The 16,281-nt window shown below is 36.6% G+C and overlaps 1 protein-coding gene across 6 annotated transcripts in view; it reads right to left on the reverse strand.

Moving 5' to 3' along the window:
• Positions 1 to 990: 990 nt before the first annotated feature.
• Positions 991 to 16,281, reverse strand: part of nek7 (NIMA-related kinase 7) — a 150,633-nt gene continuing 135,342 nt past the window's right edge. For all 6 annotated transcript variants that reach the window (XM_052012220.1, XM_052012219.1, XM_052012221.1 and 3 more), the window contains 2 exons: positions 10,040 to 10,153; positions 991 to 6,020 (listed from right to left, as the gene is read on the reverse strand). In XM_052012220.1, the coding sequence (XP_051868180.1) occupies positions 5,910 to 6,020; positions 10,040 to 10,153 (225 nt within the window). In that variant the 3' untranslated portion in view covers positions 991 to 5,909. The remainder of the gene's footprint in view (positions 6,021 to 10,039; positions 10,154 to 16,281) is intronic.

A 16,281-nucleotide genomic window follows, 5' to 3' on the forward strand; every position in this document is an offset into this window, starting at 1 on the left:
TGCTCGTCTCAAATAGTAATTTTTTTCCACTTTTTTTCTCCTAAATCCCCCTCAACATTTCTTCTCCAGCTCTATCATTTATATGTCGCCATTCAACTCTTGCCTTTTGTTAACGCCCATTATTTATTGCTCCACATTTCAAAGTTGTGACTTCATCTGCAAGGCCCTGCAGCCCTGGATCTCTTTCCCCCTCCAAGCCCCTTTCAACCTACCTCGAGCCAAACTTTTTCAGGTTTGTACTTCGCTATCCATATCTTGTGCAGTATCAAATATTATTTGATGATGTGCCTGCAAATTACCTTGGGACATTTTTTTCCACATTAAATACACGTTGTTGTGGAAGTGTTTACTGTGCCTTGTTCTATGCAAAATTCCTTCATTCAAAAGTTTAAGGAAATAATTGCATGTAGCTCCTTTTTACAGCTTGAGGACTTCCCAAGTAGATTCAGTGCCAGTGAAGTCCTTCTGATGTATAGTCACAGGTGTCATTTAAGGAACATGGGAACCAAAAACCCAAAATGGTGTTGATTGAAGAATAAAATGCACTATGAAATTCCCCTGCTCTTCAAAGTATCGTCAGGGCATTTTTATGTCCATCTGAGAAGGTAAACAAGGCCTCAGCTCAACACTTCAACAAATACAAATCTCTGATAGTGCATCATGCCCTCAGTTGTGCACTGTGCCAATTCGGATTCTGTGTTCGTGTCTGTGTCTTTTAAACCTGTATTTCACCAGCTGATGTGGGACTGTTCACATTGCACAGTTGTGTGGGGACTACAACAGCTGTATCAAATGCTGGTCAATTACAGCATCCACAATACTGTTTTCAGAAGGCAGTGGCCTTTCCCCTTCCCAGAACATTGATAACTACTTGCCACAATATAATGAAAAAAAGTCCACAAACCACTTTCATCAGGAATGAAGCCACTTTAGAAAAATTCACAGCAAGTGTAAAGAAAACACCCATCTTCAAAGTTCTTTTTATTGGGTTAATAAAACTGACAAAATAACAAGGTTAAGAATTACAGATTGGTGGCATTTGATGAGGATAAGATCTTTTGTTTGGAACCTGGTACTTGTTGTAAGGTGCACTTGGTGATTCAGTTGAGTTACGTTTTAATACAAAACAAAACTCAGTTTGGTTGAACAATGCCCATAAGTGGAATAAAAGTTCCAATTTTAATGATTAAGTAACTGCATTTAGAAATCAGAAAAACAATACTGAACAAAGTAAACTAATGTTTTAGGATGTATACAAATGATATATACATTTCTTTCAGTTAAAAACAACAGATTTTCATTTTTGGTTAGTGTTGTCTTGGAAGTGCAACATTACTGTGCTACCACTAGGTGGCAATGAGATAGTAAAGCTATTAGTGCCACCAGACAGGATCTCTGGCATAAAGAACTGTTGGGATTTAACAAAGCAGAAGTACAATGGTATAATTAACCTTCCATACATTCAAAAAAAATGCTGAAACACTGAAGGATTTCAGTAAAACTCAGATAATTTGTGCATTTTAGGTCATGTCATTCGATTTTCAATTTCACAGAATAAGCAAATGTATTTAATAGTCACAGTATATGCTTTAAAATGATCTGTCAGAAACAATTATTCCTACGCCTATATGCTACCCTGTATAAATAAACAGTGTGCTTACAAAATAATCTTCTTTCTGAGAAGACCTAGAGTAACTTCACAATTTAAGTTTGTGAATTCAGACACTCAAATTGAAAAAAAAATGCATTATTAAGTATTTATATTGTATCATGTCTCAGCCAAATGCAATAAAGCACAACTTTACACCAAGTACATGAAAAAGGAGTAAGTGTTTAAATATTGACAGGTGACTTTTCAACATACAGACACACTGTCTCCTCAGCTAGCATTATTATCCCAGCACCCAGTGCTGGATTGTGCATTTATACATGCAGGATTCATTACTTAAATCAGCAATCTTTAAGTAATAAAACATGGGATCAAGCAAATTTCACAAAATCAAGAAACTCAAACTGGTTTAACCTCACTGGGTGCATTACTTTGTACCTGTGCATTTCCCAATTAAAATTAATTTTTTTTCTCTTACTGATAAACAATCATGAAATATTCTACTTTTACAGATACAAATATGCAACAAAGTAGTCATTTTAATTATGCATTTATACACTTTACATCACAGCAAACTACATGTTTAAACTTAACAGTCCTAAACCATGTTATGAATAATTCTAACAATTTTCATCATTAGGAAAGATTGTGAGAAGAAAACTCTAGGTTACCGATCACTATTTTGTGCATATTGACTTGCAAGAGATGGGTTCTACTCCATGCAGAGGCACACAGAAAGAGGGGCAACACACAACATATCAGAATTGGAAGGAAGAACATCTCTCCTTATCATGGCTGTAGATAATCACACACCAAAAATACAAAAGATTCATAGAAATCAACTATGAAACACACCTGGAAGCCAGCTTTTTAAGATCTCAATTAAATTCCATTACAAATATTTGACAGATTACAGAGATTGTTTCTTGTATCAATTTTTAAAATTCCAGCAAAAAGAGTCATATGGTAATAATAGCAATATGTTAGTCAGAATAACAATGGCAGCTTTTAAGTTGTAAAGTCCATGATAATAAAATCCATGAATTGGTAATAAAATCTATTCAAGCTTTTACAAAGTGATTAATAGTTACTGTATTGGATGGAAAATTATCTATCAGTAATTACTAGCTATAACAGGACTCAGTGTAAACACCCAGCTTGTATTGATAGCAACGTCACTTAACTCTAGCCATTTAATATGCCATATTTATCTGATCAACAATTACAATCAGATAATGACTTATCAGGTATTTCTTGTAACTCATATTAAGCCATGTTTCAGAATGATGTTCAGGGCAAATACAACAAATTAAAGAGAAGATGAATATCATTAAGAGAAGTAAAGAAAAATCACCAGGTAGTAATATTATTCCAGGTACAAAAGAGCAGGTGCATGCACACAATCTACTGCACCGCTATTCAATTATATCAAAGGTAGTAATTACTTTCTAGAGTGGTTGCAACAGAATTACAAAAGCAGAGCAATTTCCAGAATATTATCAATACCACCCCAATTATCTGGAAGTTGATGAAGGACAAGCAGCATGTAAAATTTTGCACAAATAAGAATAGATTTAAACAAAAGCAAAATCCGTCCTCAAATCTAACCTGTGAATTTGTAATAAAGTGGTGTCATTTCCATTGAACAGATTAAACAATTTTTTACCAAAAGATGCATTTTTCTTGTAATATACTGGAAAGCCACAAATTTCTGCAGTGGAATCTTTAATGTATATTCTTTATCAGCATGCATTCAATGACAATTAGATACAAGCATTTTAACATCTCTGTAAAACATAAGGCACATTATCTGGTTTCCCCTACAAAAATTCTTGCCCAAAAATATTCAAATCTAGAAACAATTTGAACCTGGTTCTATTAACAGCATAATCCACATTGAAAATTAGGACAGGCTTAATTTAAACATGTTTTCTTTTTCTAAAGCAGCAAATAATTTGCAAAAATGACATCTGTAAATCCACGCAATAACTTGCACAAATAGTCTACACTGGTACAGCATTTTAGGAAGAATTTAGAAATGGATGTTTTATGACAAACTGTGTCCATTAAATTGATACCAAAACTGCAGAGGTAAAAGAATTTCAAATTAACATCACCTATTTTTAAAACTGAATGCAGTACCATATTGTCCTGTTTTTCTATCAGCTCATACTACCCAACACAAAAGCTGCTTCTTGGCTGGAAATGATCACTAAAAAGTAAAACTGTTTTTGCTTCAATACATGGAATATCAGTCACCAAAACCTGCAGAGGGTGATGTTTTAGCTACTCCATGTAAAATTTCTAAACAATGAGGAAAAAAATAAAAAGGAATTAAAATGTTTGTAAACTAGATACATGTTCCACTCAATACCTGACTACTCAAATTAATTACAAGATCATTTATTAATTAGAGAACTTATTTTTTCCAATCACGACCTGGAACTAAAAACGCAACAAATTTTCATTTGGACCAAAATCCCAAATTAATTAACTTCGTTACTGCTCAATGGCTATGCTTGATGGCAAATGCTCACTTTTGGAGAGGTACTACTTTAATCAGTGAATATATTAAACCATATTCCACATATAGTAACATCTCTATATGCAAATGAATTCTAAAATATTGAAGAAAATGTGTAGTAGCAATTCTATTTCACAAATTAGGACTTTTCTTATCTTCTCAAATTCTCCAATGCTTTTTTTTTGCCTTGTGTCCTAAAGGGACAAGTGCTTTGAGTAATGTTCCACAAGTTCTGTCAACTTTATATTGTCTAAGCAGCTAATTTTCATTTGTGAATTCAGACTGGGAATTTTGGAATTATGAATGTGGATAGTGATCTGGAGCAGAAACCTCAAATTATTTTCCTTTCTTAATTCAGAGACACCACGGTCAATTGTAACATCCCCACAACTGGACTTGCTGAGATTAAGTCATCTTTGGTCTGCATGATTAAGTATCATACCTTGTAAGAAATTTCAGTAATGGGTAAAAGCCTTTCTAACTGACGAATGTCACTCTTCAACCATAGGATGTTCTGCATTCTCAAAATAAATCCTCCAGATCTGGCCTGTGATTTTATGACTCTATCCCAGTTCCTCATTGATTATTCTATTCAATAAAAATTGTCACATTTGCTTGGCACCATACTAATAAATGACATTCTTTTAAATGTCTATCACTGTCGAACTTATCGAAGTACACAGTGAAAGCTTTGCAGAAATAGATTTGTAAAATTCAAATGACTGGGGTGCAGTGAAGCTATAAAAGTTTTCTTTTTAATGTGAAAATACTAAAGACAAAATTATGATAGACCACTAATCAATAAGAGATAAGTTGAACTTCCCCTTCTCAGCTCAGTTACAAATCTCAGTTAGATCTCAACCACTCTTGTGCATCTAATGGCAAGCTGGCACTGAACTGCAGTGGTGCAGTGCTGTAAGCAGATTACCTGGTCTTGAGTACAGACTCTGACAAGTCACAACACAAGGAGAAAAAGTACTCATAGTCATAGCTAAAACAAAAGCGGCCAAACTTCAAGGTATCAATTTATACGGTTGTCTGCATATGTTTGAATTCACAAGATAGTTGTAACTGAACAATAATTGTTCTTCCTGGTAGTTCAACATCAATGGGCAATTAAAATTACTGCATTAATCTGCAAGCTTTCTTTAATAAAACAAAAATGAAGGCACCTTTTAGAAACCATAAATGTCAATGAACATTTAATAGTGTTTTGGTTAGCATTTATGTGACTTACAAGGAACATTGAAGCAATTGAGAATTTGGTCCATACAAACCAAATGTTGATTTGCATAACATACCAAAACTTGCTGCAAATTCATACAATGCCACCAAGCAGCTGGGGTCAACAGAAAATACCGCAAAGGCTAAGGCATGTAGTAAATACTATAAATAAAAGCATGAGCTATCTAACAAGGCACAATAAAGTCTGGTCCAACAGGCCTACAGAAAACAGATTTACTTAGGATTGTAAAAAAATCTGTAGGCACACCAATTTTATTTTCAAAATATCAAGTGTGGAAATGGAAACAGTGTACAAATTAAAACACTGAAGGCCACTGAGAGGATGTAATTATTAAAACAAATGCAGTTCAGCAAACAGAACCATGTCATTAAGAATTCATCTGGGCATGTATAACTTTCATTCCATTGAACCACTAAATTCTGTATAACTATCTATAGACATAGAATAATAGACTAATGATAGAATACAGAAATACTGAAATTTTATGTTCATATCTTCTGTTTTTCTGTCTTCACAATGCATGATTTGCTTTAGCTTCCTGAAGAAAGTGCATGCATGCGCTTAGCTACCTCATACACATAGGCAATATCTGGTCTCTTCTCTGGATCCGGATTAATGCAGATATTTACTAATTGGCGAAGCTAGAAAATAAAACAGTTCATTAAGTAAACAGGAAAAGGACCATTATCAAGAACAAAGATTATAAAATGGCTTAGCAATGTAATATGTATTCTTGGGACAGGGGTTCATTTCCTCAGTCTGAAAGAGCCATAAATTACAAAGTACAATATTGTGAGTGAGCTACGATGTCTTTTGAAGAGTGAAATGCAGTTCCCAATCAAAAACTACTCAAATGTATTAAGTGTTTATAGTTATCAGACCCATCTGGAAAAGATAAACTAAATCACTAAGAGATAACAAACTAGATTAACCTTATTTCTTGATATCTAGTGATGTTTTGTCACTAGAACAGATATTTACACTTAAAATAATTGAGCTTGTGCCATTTAAGATTACGTAACATTTGACACTGTGACAGAAGTAATTCTCTATTTGTCTGATTGACTCAAATTTGCACTGTGTTTAATTACAAATGTGCTACACAATGAAAAATAAGTCAATGGAGAAAGTAAAAATTAATTTAATGTTATCCATTAGAAATGCAGTAAATACAGTCTACATTTCATCAGATTTGCATTTATTTTTCAAATAATTTTGTGCCATCTCAATTTCAAACACTATTTTTGCTTTTGAATTTAACAGACAATTTTTGGATACTAAAAAAAAAATCAGGGGATAGGACAAAAAAGTGGAACTTAGAATACGAGTCACAATTTTACTGAAAAGCAGAGCATGCTCACTGAACCACATTACCTACTCTTGCTCATTTTCCTACAGAAGCACCTATGGTTGTATTATTTGCTATACTTTTATCAACTACAGAGAATAAACAATCCTATTCTAATGTCACATATGTGGACACTCATAGGGGAGGCTGGATTGCCAGTGTCACTTACTGTGGAACATGGAGCACACATGAAAAATATGAGCTCAGAATTTGCATAGGGGACTAAGACAATCTTCTAATGTATTGCCGAGCTTGACTTGCAATTCAAGAAACAAATCACAATTTTTTCTTAGTTAAAATAGTTGATACGTTTTTCAGTACCGTTGCCTGTCTCAAGTTGCATTGATCATTGGAGCTCTGCATTACCAGCAACACATTAACATTATTTGATCGTTATTTACCTCCTGGAATAATCTTGTGCATTCTGAAAGCAATTCCTGATCGGGAGGAACTACTACTGACTATAATGTTTTACGTTCCAGATGTTTGGCTTCAACGTCATTTCAGATTAGCAGTATTATTCATATTTCACATTACAAATTGTTCCAGAGGAATCATTTGGGTCATTTGAATTTTTGTATTTCAATTAACCTGTTATAGTGTAATAATCCTTAGGAATTTCCTGAATTCTCCCCGAGAAATATTGGACTTACAAATGTACATCTCTAAAAGCTGAGCTGTGGTGTGCTTATTACTACTGCCACCCTTGGACCCATATAACAAATAAAAGTTTAGTTTAAATGTACACGTTCCATACATTAGAATTTTTTTAAAATACTGCCAAATGTCAAAAATTAGAAATAAAATATTTAAAGAAATTTATGACTTTCTGTATAAACCAAAACATCTGGATAAAATTCATCACACAGAGTTAATTACAAAGATTGAACTGAAATTCTTGAGGGGTAAACGCTTGTTTGCACTATACAATATTAAATTTTGTCCCTCATTAAGGGAAAACTATTGTGTGGCATTGCTGTATAAAATAATTTCAAGCTGTGAGGCCATACTGGATACCGAGTGTCACTGTGAAACAGTTTGTTCTCCTACAACTGAGTTATAGGCAAAGTCCCGTGTGGAAATCAGAAACATATTTTACTGGGAGATATTGTGTGTCATGTTTATAATTGCCTTTGCATTTTTATTTTTAAAAATTACATTGTTGGCTTTTTACAGTTAATCTAAAATTAACCATTTGACCATGTAATTATAGTTCAAATATTATTTTTATTTTCACCTTCTGAAGAGTTCCAGAGAAAAAAAATAATACCCAAGGAAATCGGCAGCTTAATTATTTTGAGCAGCATCAGATGGCTCATAGAAATGCACACAACGTTTGGATTAGATTCAAAAGGCTCCATGTATTTCTGTTATCTGTACTGATAAAGTCAATGCCAAAAAAAATTACTGTAGGTGCATTAATTATACTTCATAGTGGGATCATTTACATTTATGCCTTGACTCATATTTTACAGCACAGCCCATTAAGTATAGGACACAGAAACAAATTTCATCAATTGTAAAAAGTCATTTGCATTATATGCCAAAAAATTATTATAACCAAGATCCCTATACTGTGTTGTACGTTTATAGATCATCTAAATAGTTTGAAAGAGGTTCAAATGTCAAAAATACCAGTCTTACCAGTTCTTGCATATTGAAAGGAAACATGTGCTTATTAGGCTACTGTACAAAAAAAAGCATTGCATGTATTTTTTTTGAACTATTTGTACATTTTTCATAAAATAATGAGTAAGCATGGATGGCAGTAACTATACACAATAACTCCATATTTGGAAACCAAAGTAAATCTTTCTCTCATGCCTCTAGAAAAGAAGCAAATGCCAAGAATACTAACAAAAACAAAGCCAATCTATTTCCATACACATTCACATTGTGTCAGGCTGGAAGGAAAGATATGCTCCTGTTTTGTGCTAATTATCTCTCCGCACTGGCATTGCTGAAGGTAGGGGAGGAATGGATCGGATTCAGCCTTTGCCAGCTCTGGGACCTTCCATCTGGGCCGGTCCCTGATAATTGCCCCTTGGCTGCGAATACACAACCCCCACTTCACACTTAGCCACAATAAGAGGCTGAGCAGAGTAGCCCTGCAGGCAGGCCGACTTCAACCAACCACTAGTGGCATCATCATTAAATCCTGCCGAAGGTCGCCATAGCAACCGCCTGCTGAGGCTCCTCTACCACACTCAACATCTCCTAATCAGCTACCATGTGAAATGCAAATTCAGACAGTCTGAAAATTAGTCAAGAAGAATGGGGATGAAGATGCAGATACGTGAAATATTCATGTGCATCACAGCAAAAGCAGACAGTCTGAATGACACAATAAAGAACAACCTATGACATTTTTGCCATCTTTCACATTATTGTTTACACCTAACTCTACCATCTAGACCACAGATTTTAAGCAGTCTACACTGACACATTATATATATACACATTGCTGGAAATGCAAAGAATTAGAAGGGATTTTTCAAACAATTAGAAAACAAAACAAAAGAAAATAAGTTATTTCAAATAAATTTTAATCCAAAACAAATATTAAAAAGAAAAACTGAAATTTTGAAAAGGATTTCCCCCTGTCCACCCCCAAAATTGGTTCTACACTGATGCCAAACCATAACTTTCTCATTAACTCTAAACCTTTAAGAGTGCTTTGTAAGCACAATTCAAACAAGGTTATCCAGTAATTGCTATGGGATATAATTTTCTTTTAAACAGGTTTACATTTATTACTACATTAGTCATAACAATGTTTTACTGATTTGTGAGATGAGAAATGTATTATTCTGCATCAGTTTGCAAGTATGTTTTCCTTTTTTTTATAAATGCCTGAAGGAGGGAATAAGCCAGTTCCATCGCTCTTGAACTGAGCATTAGAGTGGCGTTCTTCAATTTTCCCGTTTCACCATCTTTTACAGATGGCCAGGCTAAGATCCACTCAGATGATGGGGATAAACCTATGATTTACCAGCCAAACTGAAATCAGTCAGCCTCAGTGCAAGGATGCTTGTCACAAAGAAAATCTACAGCAAATATGGCACAAAACAAATCAAAATATTTGATTTTTCCTCCATTCTAACCTAGACAACAGAAAATAACAATGCTACCGGTAAATTTATGGTGATTAACTTTTATTCCTCCAATTAAAGGTAAAACATAGTTAGTTGCAACAAAAGAAGACACCTTCCAATAGTGAATCCAATATTAAAGCATTATTTTTTAATGATAATTCTTCTGTTGTTCTTCAAACTAAAAGCCTGTCAATAGTCTGAACAAAACAGGACCCACCTCTTCTGAATAGTGGTCAGAAGGAAGAGGAGGATAATCACATTGTTCGATCTTTTTACAGAGAGAATATAGGTTCATCTTATCACCATAGAATGGACTTTGGAGAGCAGCCATCTAAGAAAAAAAAATCATACAAAAGATTAGTGCTGAAGAAATAAAAGCATGTGTGCATATGGTGTTTAAATGGGACATTTGTTTTACTACTGTAAGGCACTGCAACATGCTCTTTAATCAATCCATCACAAAATAGATCCCTACATTTGCTTTTCATTTTTCCTTTCAAATAATCTTAATAGACTGACCAGTCTACTACAATGTAAATGAATCAAATTCAAAATCCATAAATGATTCAACCTATGGCCTCTGCTTATAAATAGATATTTGTGATGAGCACCAAGTACTATAAAATAGGGATCCATCTAATTTATTTTTCATTTACACAAGTCAGCCAGAGGAAAAAATATTACATTTTACACAATGTTGCATCGCTTTAACAATTAGCACTGCACAATATTATATACTAACAGTAAAGAAAGAACAGGAGGAGTAAATGCAAAGCCCTACATCAGTTCCAGGTTCCCTATGTCATTACATGGTCAGGTGAAATCAGTGTCAGTAAGCTTCCAGCATGAAACTAAATTTCATTTAGGCATATACTTAAGTGAAAGAGAGTAGGGTTAGCTGAACTTTGATTTGTGATGTAAAGAAGTTCTGCTATTACCAACCAAAGTTATAGAAAAACAGCCCAGATTAGTAGTGCCAAGAAATGAATTTGTTGATGATTTGACACTTTTGAATCCATTCATATTTTCAGACCAGTGCAAATACAACACACTTGTTTACCAAATAGAAGAATGCATATGTTGTTGTTCAACCACAGCCATTAAAACAAATACCACTGTGTTGTAATGCTTTTTGTAATTATATTTCTGACTTAGGGTTGTCTTTTCTTCAGATGCAGAGGATTGGATACTCCAAAAACTGCAATTTTGTACCAGATCTCAAGCACCAAGTCCATACTTGTATGTGTGCATGCATCAAATTTATGTAAAACACATTTCCCTGCACTTGCTTTTTTTTTTGCTAGCCTCGGTGTCTGGGCAGGGTATAACTAGCTTCCAGGATCCCCACTGACCATTCTCTGAGCTTTGTAAGCTTTGCCAGGATTTATTCTTTCCTTTATCTAATGCAAACCAGATTGGGGAAGGAACTGTGATCTTCTCTTGAAATTTTAAGCAAATTAAGTAAAAGGGAGACATTGGAAAACAATGCAGAATGACTAATTTATATTAAAAAGAGGAATGTCGGCAATAGAATTCTTATAACTGTTAGAAATAAAAAGGTCAAAAGACCAGATTGATAGAAACACGGATTTAGAAGCACAACAATCTGATCCCATCATACTAAAATCCTCCAATATAATGATAAACTTAAATGACTTAAATTTCAGGCATTCTTTAAGGAATAAAAATAAAGGTTTCAATGATTTACTAGTCCAAAAACATTGCAATCTGATGTTTTTGCTATTGTGCTTTTGCAACTATTCAAGTACCATAAATCACAGTACATAAAGAGTCAAGTTTTTGCTTCACTGTTAATGCTGTTAACATATCATGGAAGAGAAAACAAACTTTTTTTTAAGCTAAACTCCACTACTTTGAGCTATTCCCAACTTCTCAATGAATTACATTTTAAATTTCGATTATGCCCTGTAATGCAATGAAATGTGTGGCACCACAGATTTGTGCACCCCATTAACAGGGTCATAAATTGAAGAATTTTAAATAATAAACCTTCCAATTAAACTTGAATAATGCCTGCACAATCAATAGTTGCAGGGGTGTTAGGTTAGCTTGCCCCATGTCAATGAAATTTAGTTTCTCAGATTTGGCCCCTTCATCTGGTTGTTGGGCTGGGGATTTGTTTTACAAGGATGATCCCACAACTAACAATAAAGTGACATATTCAGGGATCTAGCATTGATTATTTTCTTTTAACTTGAGATCACTACAACAATTATGAAATACCAGAACAAACTTCAGCTTTTCCATTCAAGTGATTTTTTGTCACTTTAACACGGTGGAATGAAACTTTGATGACTTTTCAAAAAATGTCTTACACTTCACAGCTGTCTTGAAATTAGTTTCTTTGAATCATTAATAAAATGTAAATGCAGGAGACACAATAAGCAAGAATCATATTCTGTTTAGTTCACATGAGAAAAATCGAAAATACTGCATGTGACAATGTTACAACTGAATGCCAAGGGTAACAAAGTTAAAACCGGTTTCTCCCACCTTGCTGTTTTGACTGTTTACATTCAAGGTGTGGAATATATTTTTTAAATCAATACATAGGTAAATTTTAGTTATTATAAAGCACAAAAGCTTCATTCACCTGAAACATTGTTTTTGTCTCCACAGGTGTTGCCTAACTCGCTGAATATCCCCAGCATTCTTTGTTCTAACTTTTATTGTATTTGTTTGCAGAATAGCTTAAAGGGAGTTAATTATCCAGAATTTAGTGGTAAAGTAACATTGAGACTTTTGGTATTGTTCTTATACAAATGACAGAGGAATATCAGATGAAGGGCACTCACTGGCATGAAGATGCTTAATTCCTACAGGAAATACAAACTAAACTCACACCCTTGCCCATGTCAGGGTAAATGCTCTTAATAACATGATGTGCGTTAATTATTTTGACACCCCCTCTTGCAGTGAAAATTAACGATAAAAAGTATGGAGCTATAGGTATGAGATTTTAAACATGTAACATTTTAACTTCAGAAATTTGTTTCTTTTTTACTTCCACTTTCCCAATCTAATCTCTCTCACCCTATCTTACAATAAGGTTGTGGCGATTAGATCATCGGGAGCACTTAAAGTAGATACATTTTTGAAATATAAGGGAAACGAGGATATGCAGAATTGGCACACAAGAGTAGACAAGAACTAGGGCAGATCAGTCACGATCACATTGAATGGCAGGGCAAGCTTGAAGGGTTGAGCAGACTACCTCTGCTTCTATTTTCTTATGTTCCCATATCTTCTTACTCTATCTGATTTGGCCCCAAAATCACCCAATAATTTACCTTTCCTTTTCAGTCCTGGAACTACTTATATCACAATTCTTCAATCTGATTAAGGAGATACACGGCAGCTTGCCCAGTTTTCTCAGGTATCAGAAGCTTGTCTTCACCAATGGCTTGCATTTTAAACTACTTGGCATGCAAAAAATTAATAAAGCAAATGCAGGTTTAACTAAAGGCTGTTGACATTTGGCAATAGCAACTTGTAGCACCTCATTATAAATACCAAGTAGCAGTGTTCTCATTTATGTCACCTGAACTTCCTTTCTTCAGAAACCAGGATCTTGAAAACTGCTTTAGGTACAATTCATATTAAATTCACTGAACCATACAAATAGTAATTATTTCTTTGAGTTCTATTACTAGCATGAGTAGACAGTTCCATAATGTAAAAACAAAATAACCCAAAGAGCTTTAAAAAAAAGCAGTTGCAAATGAAATATTTAGTTTCTCAGCTTTGTTTTATATAACCAATATACAAACTGCTGAGAAAGACAGACTTAAGACAGGAAAAGGACTAACAATTTTGTTTTGAATACAGCAGAACAACAAAAATGATGTAAAAGAGGTGGAGTCAAAATCAGAATGATTGCATTTTAAAGAAGAGTTCTTCCATTTATCACACAAGAAAATATGGGTGAAAGTGTTAAACATCCCATTAACATAAGCTTTTACCTCTGACTTAGAAGGTTCTGCATCAAGTTCTATCATCATGGCTAAAATATACTTAATTAGTAACTATTATTCTGTTAAATGTGGCAGCCAAATTAACTACAGTAAGAGCCACTAATACAATTGAGTAACAACTATTTATCTGTATTTGGTTTGTTGGCAAGGACAAAGGAGAATGTTCCTGTTTTAAAGGCCAGCTAAACTACAGAGAATCAATGTGACATTTAATCTTATGAATAACACCTTCGACAATGCAGACAACCCTCTTTGATATCAGTTATCATACACAGTCCTGAAATAAACATAAGAAATAGCACCAGTAAGTCATGTGGTCCCTCAAGCCACTTCCATTCGACAATAGGATTACAGCTGATCCTGTGCCTCAAATCCCATAACTTCCAATCTCAATCTCAAATATACACACAACTGAACATCCATCAAGGTAGAAAATTCCAAAGATTTATAACTCTCTGCATAAATAAATTTCTCACCTCAATCCTAAATGGCTGACTCCTTGTTCTAGACTCCTCAGTTAGTAATAACAAAGGTGACTTGACACCTGCCCTGTCAATCCCTCAAAGAGCCTTCAGATGTTTCAATGAAATTACTTCAGTCTTCTAAACTTCAGTGAGCATATTCTAATCTCATTCAATTTCTTTTCATAGGACAACTCCCTTCATGCAGGAATCAACCTTCTGAATTTATACTGCAAGACAATAGATGGTACATTGTTCCAAAATGCAAAAAAAAACATCTGAAATAGAAAATCATGGAAACAGGGTCATGCAGTATCTGTGGAGAGAGAGAGGAGGGGGGGGGGGGGGAAAGAGGGAGAGAGAGGGGGGGAGAGGGGGGGAAGAGGGGGAGAGGGGGGGGAAGAGGGGGAGAGGGGGGGGAAGAGGGGGAGAGGGGGGGGAAAGAGGGAGAGAGGGGGGGGAAGAGGGAGAGAGGGGGGGGAAGAGGGAGAGAGGGGGGGAAGAGGGAGAGAGGGGGGGAAGAGGGAGAGAGGGGGGGAAGAGGGAGAGGGGGGGGGAAGAGGGAGAGGGGGGGGGAAGAGGGAGAGGGGGGGGGGGAAGAGGGAGAGAGGGGGGGGAAGTGGGAGGGGGGGGGGGGAAGAGGGGGAGGGGGGGGGGAAGAGGGAGAGAGGGGGGGGGAAGAGGGAGAGAGGGGGGGGAAGAGGGAGAGAGGGGGGGGGAAGAGGGAGAGAGGGGGGGAAGAGGGAGAGAGGGGGGGGAAGAGGGAGAGAGGGGGGGAAGAGGGAGAGGGGGGGGGAAGAGGGAGAGAGGGGGGGGAAGAGGGAGAGAGGGGGGGGGAAGAGGGAGAGAGGGGGGGGAAGAGGGAGAGAGGGGGGGAAGAGGGAGAGAGGGGGGGGAAGAGGGAGAGAGGGGGGGGAAGAGGGAGAGAGGGGGGGGAAGAGGGAGAGAGGGGGGAAGAGGGAGAGGGGGGGGAAGAGGGAGAGGGGGGGGGAAGAGGGAGAGGGGGGGGGAAGAGGGAGAGAGGGGGGGGAAGAGGGAGAGGGGGGGGAAGAGGGAGAGAGGGGGGGAAGAGGGAGAGAGGGGGGGGAAGAGGGAGAGAGGGGGGGGAAGAGGGAGAGGGGGGGGGGAAGAGGGAGAGAGGGGGGGGAAGAGGGAGAGAGGGGGGGGGAGAGAGAGAGGGGGGGGGAGAGGGAGAGGGGGGGGGAGAGGGAGAGGGAGAGGGAGAGGGAGAGGGAGAGGGAGAGGGAGAGGGAGAGGGAGAGGGAGAGGGAGAGGGAGAGGGAGAGGGAGAGGGAGAGGGAGAGGGAGACTGAATCAGCGTTTCAGTTCAATGAAATTTGGTCAGAAGCCTAAAGAGGTCATCAACCCAAAAAGTTCATGCTCTCTCCACAGATGCTCCCTGAAAATGGGGAGCATTTTTATTTCAAACACATCGCTTTTGTTTAAGGAGGGAGAATGAAACTTCACACATTATTTCAAATGAGATTTCACTGAGGCTTTCTAAAAACTCAACAAGACTTCCTTAGTTTTAGCACTCTCCACCCTCTTTCCCAAAAGGCCAAGGTATCAGCTGCCATCCAAATTGTTTGCTCTATCTGCAAGTTTACCCTCTGCACAAACCTCTCTCTGTGCACCAACATTTATTAGTTTCTTAATATTAGAAACTATATTTTATTTTTCATCATAGAAAGTGAATGATTGCACATCATGCTTTCTCAACTTGGACTCTCTGCAGCTTCCAGTTCACTTTCCCCATCTGGCTTGGTAACTTCATCATTCTTGGTTGATATCATTACACAGGCTCTTTCACCGAACTCATGAATACAAATTGTAATAGCTGACAGTCTACGCACATTTTTTTGGCAAAACTAGCAGAGTGCAAACCTGAAAATGACCAACTCAATTGGTTCAACCCTACTTTGCTCTCAGGCCAATCTTCAATCCATGCTTTTACATCAACCCAAATACTTTCAAGTAACAATTGATGTGGTATTTTATTAATC

Source organism: Pristis pectinata, chromosome 3 (genome assembly GCF_009764475.1).
Source record: "Pristis pectinata isolate sPriPec2 chromosome 3, sPriPec2.1.pri, whole genome shotgun sequence".
NCBI lineage: Eukaryota > Metazoa > Chordata > Chondrichthyes > Rhinopristiformes > Pristidae > Pristis > Pristis pectinata.